Source organism: Gobius niger (genome assembly GCF_951799975.1).
Source record: "Gobius niger genome assembly, chromosome: 13".
NCBI classification, from domain to species: Eukaryota; Metazoa; Chordata; class Actinopteri; order Gobiiformes; family Gobiidae; genus Gobius; species Gobius niger.
The window spans coordinates 24,464,171-24,478,901 of record NC_136864.1 but is presented as its reverse complement, the minus strand read 5'-3'; the positions used below and the strand labels follow the sequence as shown (position 1 = coordinate 24,478,901).

At 40.6% G+C, this 14,731-nt stretch overlaps 1 protein-coding gene across 1 annotated transcript; it reads left to right on the top strand.

Moving 5' to 3' along the window:
- Positions 1–12,175: 12,175 nt before the first annotated feature.
- Positions 12,176–12,639, top strand: h2bk1 (H2B.K variant histone 1; the record flags this gene model as incomplete). Its single annotated transcript, XM_079568813.1, has 2 exons — positions 12,176–12,292; positions 12,403–12,639. 2 exons carry the CDS (start codon positions 12,176–12,178, stop codon positions 12,637–12,639), a joined length of 354 nt encoding a protein of 117 aa, XP_079424939.1.
- Positions 12,640–14,731: the final 2,092 nt, after the last annotated feature.

Here is a 14,731-nt window from a genome sequence, read left to right as displayed (position 1 = left end):
TTTATATATTCCTTTATTTCGGGAATAAAGAGCAGAACAATGCACATTTATGAACATTAAAAAACAAAAATGTTGATACACATGATATAAAAATAATAATAATCATATACCAGAGTAAACAACATGGAGAGACAGGTAAAAGCATCACGGTCTTTTTCGGCACAGCCAGTAGTTTAGTACCCAATGCTGCTGCCATGAACAGTGTTCTAACCCTCTGGTGAATGTCTCTCCCCGCTCTTCAACCCCTTTCACCCTGAGCTATCCTGACTATTAAAGCCTACGGGCCAAAACTCACTAAAAGAAAGAAAATCCCAGTAATTTAACACAGACAGTTAAACATATTGAGCTGAGAAGTGACTAAACAATAAATTAAATTGCACTTTGTCCAATTGCACCAAGGCTTACACCAAAGTCTCTGTAGACAGAATGGCTTTACCGACAGTATGGTGGCCTAAAGTGGTACATGACAATACAAGCAATAACTTTTCATACATTCATTAGAATAATGCTTAATGCTTAATGCTTGTCTCATGTAAAGCGCTTTGTGACCATGTCTGTGAAAGGCGCTATATAAATAAAGATCTTCTTCTTCTTCTTCTTAATAATCGCTAAACTGCTCTCCACAGACCCATTCTGTAAACAGGTTGTATATCTGTATCAAAATGGCACACATTGAATTCAAATGGCTCAGAAGAAAACAATTGCTAATTCTTATGAAAAAAAAACAGTAATTGTGAAGATTTTTTAAGACGCTCTTCCTCAGTCCTTATTTAATACTTAAACTGGTCAAACATGATAAAAGTACAATAATCTAGTCAAAAAAATCTAAATCAAATATACATGACTGACTAACGGACAACTAAATAAATGTTAGACGCAGTCATTGAATCATGAAATCTGCATTGGACAAGTTTTACATTTAGTGCTATTCAAGCAGTTCTTTTAATTATACGATGAGTGCTGATGTGGCAATAACCGCACAAAGCTCACTATGGACTTCGCCAGAACCGGGGTTGCTTTCTTTATTCATGAAAGAAAATGCTTAGAGTGTGTCTCATTCACGATACTGTTTAAAATGTTTCCAAATTCAAACAGATTTCTCCGTTGTTACATTGAAGGTCTAGAATGTTGTCACATCTTTCAGTGACCTCGAGAGCACTTGGCACTCATTCTACGGCCTCACTAGCAGCACGACACGCGACAAGATGAGATTTTCAGTCTTGACCAGTGTAACGACAGGAAATTTTATTGAGGTCAAAAGTTCACCACGCCACGCTCCGAAACCTTTCATTCCTCCCACAGAGAGCCAAACAAGATTATCACTCATTGGCTGCACGGGCCGTCTCATTATCATAATAATGGGTGACCCGCCAAGGATATGGCCACAGCCCATCAGGATTAGATCAATACCCGTGCATAGTAACCAAGCCAGGGCGCCATGGCAACCACAACCTACAACAACAGCAGACGATGGCAATTCAGATAAAACCAGGAAAGCCATTCTGGTGCGTTGAAATGCCAAGACTCTAAATGCGCTATCACACATCACAATGTCACGGACGAGATGCAATTTCAAACAAGCTCGCACCAAATCGAATGCAACATGATGTCAGGAGAGATAGATCTGTGGTCCTCAGTCTGTGTATGACCGACACAACAGCCGCGGCTAAATTGAAATCTCAAACCAGCTCTTGCCACTTAAACAACCCACCATGTTGTGACACAACCCCTTGTACTACAATGACATGTTAAGATGTACTGTAGGTCTATAGTAGGTTTTAATAATAAAAAAAAACTAAGGAACATTCACACTGTGTTACATCTTTATGTTTTTACCCTTATGTAAATAAAGAAATAAAATAGTAATTGTAATATAACAAATAGTCACTAGAATGTGATCATTATTATTAGCCATATCTAGGTGTGAATGTTTTCAACAGATATTCTATAAGATATTCCCTCTGATCTGTTGTTTCATTATAATCACAAAAGATTTCCTAAACAAATTAAGGAGCCTATCAGCTGATTACCCTGTGGCATACACGCAGCAGCACATGGTTCTTTTGGGACTCTTCTTTAGCGCCGTTATGCAAATATCATGAAAATAGATACGATTTCCTCTCTGCACATTGGATGACTTGACCTTCCACTGACTTGATGTGTTTTGGGGTGGATTCAACAATGGACGCTGTTTCTTCAGCCTTTGCCGGTGAGTGCGCACCATTTGGCACACAGATATGTGTGTTACCGCTCATGAGACGTGACAGTCTGGGGTTGAGAAGTCATCTGATTAACCCTGAGGTTTTATAACCGCAATGATTGTAAAACCAATTCTTAAAATACCTGGTCAAACCTGTAAGGATTATAACGAAATCTGAACAGGCCTCTGACTCATGCTTTGCTTACACGCTACAGAACAAGAAGACCATGTTGCCGAGATTAGCTGATGGTCCACACCATAATAATTCTGAACATAACGTGAAGTACAGATAATATACAAACACATAGACACAAACAACTGACTCACAGATAGGCAGTCGCCCTCTCTGCGTAGAGAAGTGCAAGACTAGGCTAAAAGGAGACTGTCAACGGAGGTCTGGACTTCACTTCTTCTCTTTCTCTGAAGTCACCAGCTGGTTATACTGCTTTGTAACTAGGAACAATGGCAATAAAAGCCTTATCTTTGAGACAACTTCTATCTCCAGTGTATGCTTTGGCTATATCCAAAAACTGTTCGCGCGTGATACAAAAGAACCAGATCCCAACAAACCCTTCGGGGATATTAGATTGATTGATTTGATTGACTGATTGTTTATTCCGAGTACAATGTAGATTACAAATACACATGACTTTTTTCGCATTTATGTGCAGCTCTTACAACATTTTAACATTCTTTCATATACACATAGCACCGTACATACGTAATTAAACTCAAAAAGAAGTGGGAGAAACTATAACTTATAAGTTCCCACCCATGTACGTATCATAATTTCATGAATGTACAACAACCTGATGGCAACAATCAGCACAATGATCCCAGCCAATCCCAGATGCAGCAGGATGACAACGACGCACCAGCAATGGACCGAAGCTGCTGAGTCAGTGAAGCACAAACCTCCCTCCAACAAGTGACCCAGTCAGTCAGTACAACCACAAACACAATTTGCCAAGTTTGGTCATAAGAAGTCTGATTTTTTTTTTCTCTCTTTTCTTTTCTTTCTAAGATAAGATAATTCTTTATCGATCTCACAATGGAGAAATTCACTTATCTTCCTTCTGCTTTCCTTCACGTGGAAACGCATCAATTTAATGGTAGACAGATACAGTGCCCCCTGCACAACAACCTCACTACACCACTGACATGCCACCACCCCACCCCATCCAGGACCAGCCACAACCATCACACTACTGGTCACCACCCTGCCATCATCCACCGCCACACTGCCAGCTCTTTCAGTGGTTGCTTCCTTCCACAAAGTTAATATTGCTTTGTTTTTGATTGGCCGATGACTGGCTTCTAGACTGTAAAATGTGTCAAGTGTTGCCTGTGACAGCAGGGGGCAGTTTATTAGGGACGTAGGGCTGATTTATTCAGTACATTCATGATTAGTAGATACTTCAGAGGAAGCTCATTTGAAAGACAAAAATCAGTAGATTACAGATCAAGAATCGATAAGTCCATATCTCTTATGGCTCCAAAATTGTAAGCATAAGTCTGCAACACATAATATATAAAATAGATTTTCACTGCAATGTTTCTCAGCTCCTCTCAGGCCGAGGATGTTGTGAGAGTGCTCATTCAAAGGCTTTGACTGACCTCTTTCGTTTCTTATTGTCACACAACCGCTAGACATCACAAACCCTTCCTCTCTCAAACACACGCAGACAAACTCTTCTCCAAGTTGCCAGTTTGCAGAGTTTGTTGTATAGCACATGCCACACACACACATCAATCTGCATGATGGGGTAAATGCCATAACTGTCCTTAATATGAACCAAACAGAAAAATAAACCAGATACATTAAATTCACATTTGTCTTTATATTTTACAGCAATAGAGGATTTGGGGAAAATGAAAAGAACACAAATAAGACTTGTTTTTATCATCAGTAAAGCTGTGCATATCTTCTGTCCTCCACTCTGATGTGAATAGGGGGCTGAGCAGACAGGCACCCGCCCGCTGTAGCATCTCTGAGTCCACACAGTCTGATAAAACACTGCCCAGAACAAGCTCTGCGGAGGAGATGACGCTCGGTTTATTTCACTCCGTGAAATGAGCTTCTGCTCCTGGTTCAGCAACGTGACTCCTAAAGGTCTGCGTGGAAAAGAAAGTTCCTCACATTTCAGCACATGAACACACATATCATCACAAGAGAAGAAAAGCGATTTAAATGTACACGCAGCATCCCGCTTCAGTAGAAGTTAGACCCGGGGCTGAGTGTGAGGGGCGGCTGGGGGGACAGATGCAGCAGCCCCAGCGGAAGCGCTGGAAGCCACGACTCTGTGCAAATAGTAACAGGGACGCACTAATTTCGCTGCATTTGCTTAGCATTTGCATTAGTAATGCGAAATCTCTTTTCTCTGTACCTAGACCCCTCACGGCCGACTTGGGATCAGTCTGCGATCAACCAACCGTGATCAACCGGTTGGGCACCCCTGCTCTCGCCCATTCCTATGTGGAATTATGATTTTTTTTTAATAGAAATAACCAGAATGCTCACTCAAGCCACAAGGCGGCACCCAAGATTACATTTAAAAAATTTAAAAAAATCCAAATGTGTCTAGCAGAGATGAACGTGCTGTGTCTGAAATGTGAATATCAGCCCAAGAACAAATGCAAAAGACCTGGTGAAGATGCTGAACCTGATAAGAATTTGTCATTATCCACAGTGAAACAAGTCCTGAAACGGCATGGACTGAGAGGGAACTCTGCCAGGAAGATAAGAGATAAGATAAGATAAACCTTTATTGATCTCACAAAGGAGAAATTCACTTGTTACAGTCGGCGTTACTTCACAGTCTTATTGCACAGTCTGACAGCAGTGGGGATGAAGGCTTTGCGGTAGCGCTCCGTCCTGCACTGAGGGTGTCTCAGTCTGCCACTGAGAGAGCTGCTCAGCTCTTCTACAGTCCCGTGCAGTGGGTGGGAGGTGTTGTCCATGATGGAGGTGAGCTTGGCTAACACCCTCCTGTCCCTCACCTCCTCCACAGAGTCCAGGGGGTAGCCCAGGACGGAGCTGGCCCTCCTGACCAGCTTGTTCAGTCTGTTCTTGTCCCGCTCTGTGCTGCCCGGGGCCCAGCACACGGCAGCGTAGTGGAGAGCAGAGGCGACCACAGAGTCATAAAAAGGAAGAAGCCCATACTCCAAAAGAAACATTAACAAGCCAGTTGGGAGTTTGCAAATAAAAAAAGGACAAAGACATTAATTTTTGGAGACAAAACCTCTGGCCTGATGGAAAATATTTGTATATACAGTATATATACTGTATATATTTTTTGCCATAATGACCATCGTCATGTTTGGAGGAAAAAGGGGGAATCTTGCAAGCCTGAGAACAACATGCCAACTGTGAAATACGGGGGTGGAAGCATCATGCTGTGGGGCTGTTTTGCTGTGGTAGGGACTGGTGCAATTCACAAAATAGATGACATGTAGAAAATACACTATGTGGAAATATTGGAGCAACATATCAAGACATCAGACAGGAAGTTAAAGCTTGGGCGCAGATGGGTCTTCCAAATGGACAATGACCCAAAGCAAACTGCCAAACTGGTTACAAAGTGGCTTATGGAAAACAACGTTAACGTTTGAAGTGACCATCACAAAGTCCTCAGTCCAGTTGAAAATGTATGGGCAGAGCTGAAAAGGCATGTGCACCAAGGTGGCCTACAAATGTGGCTCAGTTACATCAGTTCTGTTTGGAGGAATGGACCAAAATTCCTCCCAACTATTGTGAGAAGTTTGTGCAAGGATATCCAGACCCAAGTTATACAGTTCATTTTTTTTAAATTTTAATTGACCTGATAAAAATAAATAAAAGTAAATTCTGGTTTCATGTCAGACAGTGAGAAAAAAATGCAAATGTCTCTTTTTATAAAGTGTATGTAAACATATGGTTCCCGCTGTAAACAACACTTTATAGACAAGTGACAACTGATCCACTTGTAAAGACAAGTGGATCAGTCTGCCCCAGGACAACTGTGGCTACAATAGTAGTTTACCACCACCAAGTGTGGAGTGAATGAATAATTACTACAATGTAGCACTTTGAGAAACCTGGGGCACAGGCTTGTGAAGTGCAATACAAGTACAGTCCTGTCAGGCTTTTATTTTAAAACAACAGCTTATTAAAATAAATGTATTGAAAAATGTATTCTCTATAGTATTCTCCGCTGAATTTCAGCCCATGACCCAAAATGACTTTAACACCCCTGCTCTATCACTTTCAGTTCTGGAGATATCGGCCTTTTAGTGGCTTAATATTGGCCAATAGCCGATAGTGTAAAATATCCAAATGTCAACTTCTATTTAGGAACCAATAATACAGTATAGTGTAAGTTAAATTACCCAACAATCTGTTCTACATCTAGCTTCTGCGTTTAAAAAAATAAACACTGGTAACCATTTTAACACAACCATTTGGATTTGATTCCATTCTCTCTGAACCAATCACAATAATTCGATTTTCAATTCGTTAATATCAGACTTATTCCACCCATTGGGAAACTATAGAGGTAATAATAATAAGACGTTCATAAATTAATGCAAATTCAGTTCAGCTTTACTTACTGGCGTCCAGGTATTGCTTACTTTGTAAGATAAATAAACCCTAATTTTAAATTGGTACAAGCGGGCATGTCTGCTGTTGCAGATTGCTTGGCTTAAAGTGTTGGACTTTTCCACAGTAATTGGCTTTCAAGTGGATGGTAGAATGCACAGCCTAATGTAGTGAATATTAATAAGGGGATAATAGTTGAGGCGCTGCATTCATTTTGAGGTCTGTGACTTTGACTTTTGCTTAAGGAGCCATGTCAGATAGGATTCAATATGCTTTGTTTTTGGAAATTAGACATTTAATTGAGGTGATTTTAGTGATAAGGGAATGGAAATGGAGAAGGTTCTCACCGGTCTCTTCTTTCACAGTGGGTCCTTCAGCTCAGGGCTGTCTACAACAAAACTGTGGCTCAGCACAAGGTCTGTGCCGTTTCCATGACCACCGCCTTTCCCGTTCTGGAGGGAAAAGTACATTTTAGTATAACATTGTGTACAGCAACCCTTTGCATTTATTTGACTGATTAAAGGTCCTGTTTTCACTACAATCATCATGTTTTTATGAGAGAAGTTTCTGTTATTTCCAAAAAATAAAGACATTAAGTTTTCATGTTCATTAGAACAGTAACGCTAACCACTGCACCACTGTGCCGCCCTGGGCAAAGGGTTGACTGTGTGCAGGAAGCCTCCTTAATTATGTGGGTGGCTTTAGTCCCAGGTCACATGGCCATATTTGAACAAACATATATTCAATGCATAAAATTAAAGATTTGCACAATTAATGACCAGAGGCTCCAGTGCACAGAGAGAAAATCATCATTATCCCTCTCTTCCATTGTCCTCTCTCAAGAGTAGTCCTAGTTCATCTCTTTGTGAACTTCGAGCTAGCTCAATGAAACTTCAGTTTAAAAAGTTGAACCAAATACATATTAAGAAAAATTAATGTATGTTTAACTTTAACTATGTGTAAGTGATTTTGAATCAAGTGCTAGTGTAGTGAATGCCTAATGTAGTAAAACTAATCCAGGTTTACAGTTGAACCTGGTTAGTGCAGTCTATTTCCTTTTGCGAAATTCTCTGTGCAGTTCGTACTCTGCATTTACAGGCAAACAGCATGACTATGTTGACCAGAGAGGCCGATCAATCAATGAAATATCACCAATAAAAGAAACACATAAAAAATAAAAAATCACTATTATTTTCCAAAGATCATGTTGACCTTTAAGATTCGTGTTATATTCTGCTACTTTTGCACTGATTATTTTCACCTGTTCGAGTAGGTACAAAATACGGCGTAATAATCATAATAATAATTGAGTAAATCGTTCCAGTCGCCTTGAGCCATATTCTGCTCTGAAGGCGGCCATGAACGAAGTGGCCAATATTTAGTTTCTCGTCACAATCCAACAAACAGCAGATGTGCTCTCACCTTCAGTCCAGCCTCTCTTCAGAGATAAAATAGAACAGCAGCAGATCTGGCAACAAGAGACAAGAGCAGCCGTCATCAAACAAACACAAACAGCCATCCGAACATTTGTGACAATTGTAGCATCAGAATGTGCTCAGTTTAAGAGCCAATTCAAGTAACAGGCTCCTGAACAACCTCATACTGGGGAAGTGCAACACACAGAGTCAGAAAAGTCTCATGGACATTTCACAATAGCCAGAATGTAACCACTGTTACTGACATTACTTACCGGCAATAAAATATAATCAGGTTCTACACTGTGTTTATTAACCCACAAAGCCTTTGGGACAAACACCAATAGATTAAATGCAAAAAAATACAGAATTTCTTTCAAGTTTAACGTTGTAACCAGTATTCTCAGACTTGCCAGGCATAAATAATACAGAACATTCTGAGGTTGTGGAACATTCTTTTAAAATTGACCCATTTATTTGGGATGATATGTCAGGGTGAGAAAACCTGTCATGGAAACGCCATTACACTAAACAATGTCGAGGCCCAGTACTGACTTTTCTAAACGCCTCCAAGTCTCCAGACAAAACATCAATCTTAAGGGTGGATTAAAAACTTTTCCCCAGAACTATTTTAAGAGTACAATACTTAAAAAAGTAAAATGTGCAGACGCAGATGTGCAGATGGTTACTTAACATTTACAAATCCATCACTTCTAAAACAAGTGCAAATTGCTCTGGGCAAATTGTCCCAATCTATGGAGTGATGGAATCCAGTGGGCTCTACAAAATGACTTTACCATCTGGATTCAGCACATTATTGAAAAAGAAAGAGGATTTTGAAGACTTACCTTGGGCATAAACCCTGCCTTCTCGTGCCTTGAGGATAAGATACATCATTTTACTTGATGGATTAGCTTTTAGTCAGGTCTGACAGTCACATTTTGGTATATCATAATACAATCACTTTCATTACTTGTTAAGTTGTGAAGTAGCACTAACGCCAACCCCAAACCACTGAATTGCTTTCCTTTTCATTGGTGAAATTGTTCCAATTTATCATATTTTTAAAGCGCACTGGGCTTTTGGACAGGAACATTTTCTTCAAACATCAAAAAGAACAAATGAGCCCACTAGGGGGCCCCCTGAGCTCATTATTACAGAGCTAACGTCTACACAGTGGACTGTTTGACGCAACCACACAGTAAATTGTATGAAATATTCTCATTTGTGTGATGTGAGGCTGAGAACAGGAACGTTCCCAGGAAATGATCGCAACAACTACTTTTGGAAAATAGGTGTCATAGTAGTCTTGAAACTTGGACTTTTACACGTATGAGAAAGACTGGGGTCAAAATAAACGTAAAATCCAGTACTTGTGGGATGGTGCAGAGTAAAGACAGTGAATAAAGAGCAGAGAATTAGAACACTTCTGTATGGCTGCTTTAGACGGCTGGAGACAGAGGAAACAGACAGGAGGCTTGAGCTTGGAACACACAACAGGATTGAAAAAATGCAAAGACATTTCAAAATGTGCAGAAGAAAAGGTCTCACTCAAGAAAGACCAAACATAAGGAATGCTGGAGGGGGGAAAAAATATTTGGAGGAGCCAAAGTTACACTGAACTTCAGTAAATGCAACAGTACAGCGGTCGAGGCCAGTGGTTCCCAACCTGGGGTACTGGGACCCCCGGGGGTACTATGAACACTTCACAGGGATACTTGGAATTACCAAAGATTGAAACAAGAAGGTGAAACCATGTAGAAATTCGATGCTTTTCAAATGATTGTTTTTGAGTTTGAGAGTGTACTAGCTTTATTTATTATTTGTTTTTTGTTTTTTTGTTTTTGTATACTTTATTGTCCCCGTAGGGAAATTCGTCCTCTGCATTTAACCCATCCTTCGATGCCGCTGGGGCAACCCGTAAGGAGCAGTGGTCGACGGCAGTGCCGCGCCCGGGGACCCATCTCCATGATGTGGAGCCAGGCTGATGATCAGAATCACCTGGCTGGAGGATTCACCTATTGCACATGTTTTTAGTGGTAGGGGAAACCGGAGTACCCGGAGGAAACCTACGCAGACACGGGGAGAACATGCAAACTCCACACAGAAAGGCCCCGTCCTGGTGGGAGTCGAACCCGGGACCTTCTAGCTGTGAAGCGGAGGCGCTAACCGCTGCGCTACCGTGCCGGTTGTAAACTTTGTAATTTTTATTATAAGGGAGAGAAAAAAAGAGGCTGGGAACCACTGGTCTAGGCTACTGCCAGCATTTGTTTCAGTAGAATACCAACCTGCTGCCTGGACCTCTTCTGTGCATGATGAGGGAGTGCTCCAGAGCCGGCGTGGCTTATCGCAGGGCCGGTCGGGGAAAGGTCCGGTCTGGCCGCTGATTTTGCTTGTTTTTGCATTGATTGATTATTATTATGAAAAATCTGCCACAGGATCAAATGTAATTGAATAGCACTGGACTTTGTTTAGTCTTGATAAGACGGTAATAGTTGAATGTACAAATTCTCTTATTAATAATTTGTAATTGGAAAAAAGAATGTAGCCAAATCTTTGCAGCAGAGCTTTGAAAAATAGTTTATAAAGTGCGAGCTTTTTTCGCAGCCGCCTTTGTCAGAGCAGGTGCGCTTCACCGCGGATTGCGGGCCTGAGCCATAATTCCCGGGTCTAAAATCAGTCCCACGCCGGCCCTGAAACGCTCAGAAGAACTTCTTCTTCTTCTCTATCCTTCTTCTTCTTTATCCTTCTTCTTCTTGATCCTTCTTCTTCTTCTTCTCCTCTATCCTTCTTCTTCTTCTCTATTCTTCTTCTTCTTCTCCTCTATCCTTCTTCTTCTTTATCCTTCTTCTTCTTTATCCTTCTTCTTCTTTATCCTTCTTCTTCTTCTTCTCCTCTATCCTTCTTCTTCTTCTCTATTCTTCTTCTTCTTCTCCTCCATCCTTCTTCTTCTTCTTCTTCTCTATTCTTCTTCTTCTCCTCCTCTATCCTTCTTCTTCTTCTTCTCTATTCTTCTTCTTCTTCTCCTCTATCCTTCTTCTTCTTTATCCTTCTTCTTCTTTATCCTTCTTCTTCTTCTTCTCCTCTATCCTTCTTCTTCTTCTCTATTCTTCTTCTTCTTCTCCTCCATCCTTCTTCTTCTTCTTCTTCTCTATTCTTCTTCTTCTCCTCCTCTATCCTTCTTCTTCTTCTCTATTCTTCTTCTTCTCTATCCTTCTTCTTCTCCTCTATCCTTCTTCTTCTTCTCTATTCTTCTTCTCTATCCTTCTTCTTCTTCTCCTCTATCCTTCTTCTTCTTCTCCTCTATCCTTCTTCTTCTTCTCTATTCTTCTCCTCTATCCTTCTTCTTCTTCTCCTCTATCCTTCTTCTTCTTCTCCTCTATCCTTCTTCTTCTCCTTCTTCTCCTCTATCCTTCTTCTTCTTCTTCTTCTTCTTCTTCTTCTTCTTCTTCTTCTTCTTCTTCTTCTCCTCCTCCTTCTCCTTCTTGGACAAAAATACCAACAGAATAATCAATAATTATAAGACAAATGCAAATAAAAAACAATATGATCCTCATTAAAGATACTGTAACTTTGCTCTAACTTTCATGTTCTATTCACACGCTCCTATCACGCAATGACGCTTTACCACCTCATTACAAGGGCAAGAGTGACACCCAGTGGAAATGTTTCCAAATTGCATGTTTCAAAATAAACGTAGCCACTATATTTTGGCTACTTAACCGGGTAGAGAGGCGGAAAATATGCCTAAAGTGAAGAAAATGAGTAAAGCTGAGATCTCACCAGCGATTCTCCTTCTCTCACAGGGCGCTGCTGCATAAAGCTAGCAGGTGCACATCATTAAGAGGTAATTGGCGCCCAGTAAAAGCGACGCCCACAGGCGGGAGGGTCGGATGTAATTCCAAGAAACAGCCTGATACGTAGGCTACACACAAAAACTTACCATAAAAATATATATTGTATCAAGATTACCGCCTTAAAATGACAGGGGAAATATCCAAAAAGAAAGCCAAGACTGCAACAGGCGAGAAAAAGACAAAAAGGAGAGTAAAACGAAGGGAAACTTATGCAATGTACATTTATAAAGTTTTGAAACAGGTGAGTGATAAGTCATGTCAAGAGATATTTGTGCCCGTAGACCTCACCTTGCTCCTAAAAAAAAATGAATTCTCAAGCAACTTTTTGTTATCGTCTTTCCCCCCCCAAAGGTCCACCCAGACACGGGCATCTCCAGCCGAGCGATGAGCATCATGAACTCCTTCGTGAACGACCTGTTCGAGCGGATCGCCACGGAAGCGTCCCGCCTGGCGCAGTACAACAAGCGCTCCACCATCACCAGCAGAGAGGTCCAAACCGCGGTCCGGCTGCTCCTCCCGGGGGAACTGGCCAAACACGCCGTGTCCGAGGGCACCAAGGCGGTCACAAAGTACACCAGCTCCAAATGACCCGGGCCAACGCGACAGACTTGAGGAAATTTACAAACGTTTCCAGAACTTTTTTTCTTTGAGTGAAAATCGTACTGCGCCGCACTCGCCACAAGATGGAGCTGTTGCGTCGTTGTGTGAGAAGAGTTTATTTCAGTTGTGTTGTTACGCAAATAAACCGTTCATTTCCTTGTCCCTAGCTATATTTTACTATATTTTACCTTTCTTGTGTCGAAGGCATGCCATGAGCTCATTCCTTAGTCTCTCTCCTGTAAAACTTCCATCAAAATGTTGGCTAATTATTTTTCTGATTGGATTGATACTTTCTCCACACCTGCGAGCTTGTGGCCTCATTATTCGCTCAAAAACATCACCTGTTGTGGTTCTTCTTGACACAAATGAGCGCCAGCAGCTGCTGCATGAAAGGGCAGGTGGTTGAAGAAGCGCTGGAACTGTATTTGCTTCTGGGTCGGAAACTGGAGCGACTTTTTGAATTTGCAGACAGATACATGAATTCCCCAATTTCGTGACATTGGAGAAACACGTGCACAGCCTACAAGCTGCTGGGACAAATATCTTTTTTATTTTTTTTATTTTTTTATTGAACTGTTATATTAATGTTATAAACATGTATGCCAGGGGTTAAAATAATAATAATAATAATAATAATAAAGAAATAATAAAAAAAGACAAAAATGACAGAGGCAACCCTTAGCAGCAGCACCCAAAAAAGGTTAAAGCATCAAGAGTCTTAATAGCTTTGGGGTTTGAAGAGGAATGTAGAGTTTAAAAAAGGGATTTTTACCGGAAAATTTACATTTATGAATATGAAATTTTGCAAAAATAAAAAGATTCATCACATAAAATTATTTTCGTTTAGAGCCACAGGGATTGTAAAAACCAAAAAGCACATCAGAGCATGTAAGTGAAAAGTTATTAAGGATATAAGTTTGTATATAACGAATAAAGTCTTTCCAAAAAGCTACAGTGAAGGGGCATTTCCAAAATAGGTGGATGACAGTTTCATTGTCCTGATTTCATTGTCAAAAGGAGCAGCTATACAGTCAATGTCCTTGTGTAGAGATTGCTTTGCTGGGTAGCACCTGTGGAGCAGTTTAAAACACACATCCCGAAATGTGTTTGTAACCAGGTATTTAGAAGGTAAAGTCCATACAGTTGTCCATTTGATGTCAGGTACAAACTGCCTCCAGTAGTGAATGACATAAGGCACAGTAGCAATATCTTTCTGAAGTAAAGCTCTATTTTTTTTGTTACTCATGGAAGGACTGGAGGCAAAGCAGATTTTGCCCACAATAGTCTCAAAGATTGACAAGAAAAAGCAATTGGCCTCTCGATACGTGAATGAACCCCACCCCGAAATAACATGAGCACACCTTGAGGAATAGCGTCCATAACAATAGCAAACTCCGTGGGAGTTACCGGAATCTGAAAGGATGACACAAATTCAGAGTATGACATCAGGAACCCCTCAGGATTGAAAAGTGGTCGCAATAGAGTTCGGTGATGTCATATCGCTAAGCATTATGGGATTAGCAGCAATTATAAACTAATGGAGATTTTAAAAGTTAAAATACAGGAGTTATTTTTCACATTAAAACGCTTGAACACCGCAGTGAGTTAGATGTATCTACCAGCAGTAACTCAGCATCTAATGGAGTTGTTCCACGGCTATTTTCTCCACTTTTTATACTGTTATTAGCTAATGTTAGTCAATGGAAATGTATGCAAACAGCTGCAAAGATGGCGGATCTCCATGGTAACTGTGGAATTTCCCGAACTCTAGGGTGAGTTTGGGTAATATGGTACACTCAAGCTTTTGTCTCTATTTCTTTATCATTTTCATTCGTTCAAACTTTATAAATCATAGGTGTCGTAGTTGTCTGTGGCCTAGGCCTGTGACTTAGTATTTCGGTCAAATTAATTCTAACGTCATTTGTTATTGTTGGGTTGATTTACAAATCGCATTAAATGATCTTTGTGACATGGATTTACATAAAGTAGTTCAGAAATAAGTGTTAGTGTTTTTGTTGTGTGTGAACATTTTAAGTATCATAAGCAAAATAACAAAAATTGCCAAATTGTACAAAATGAA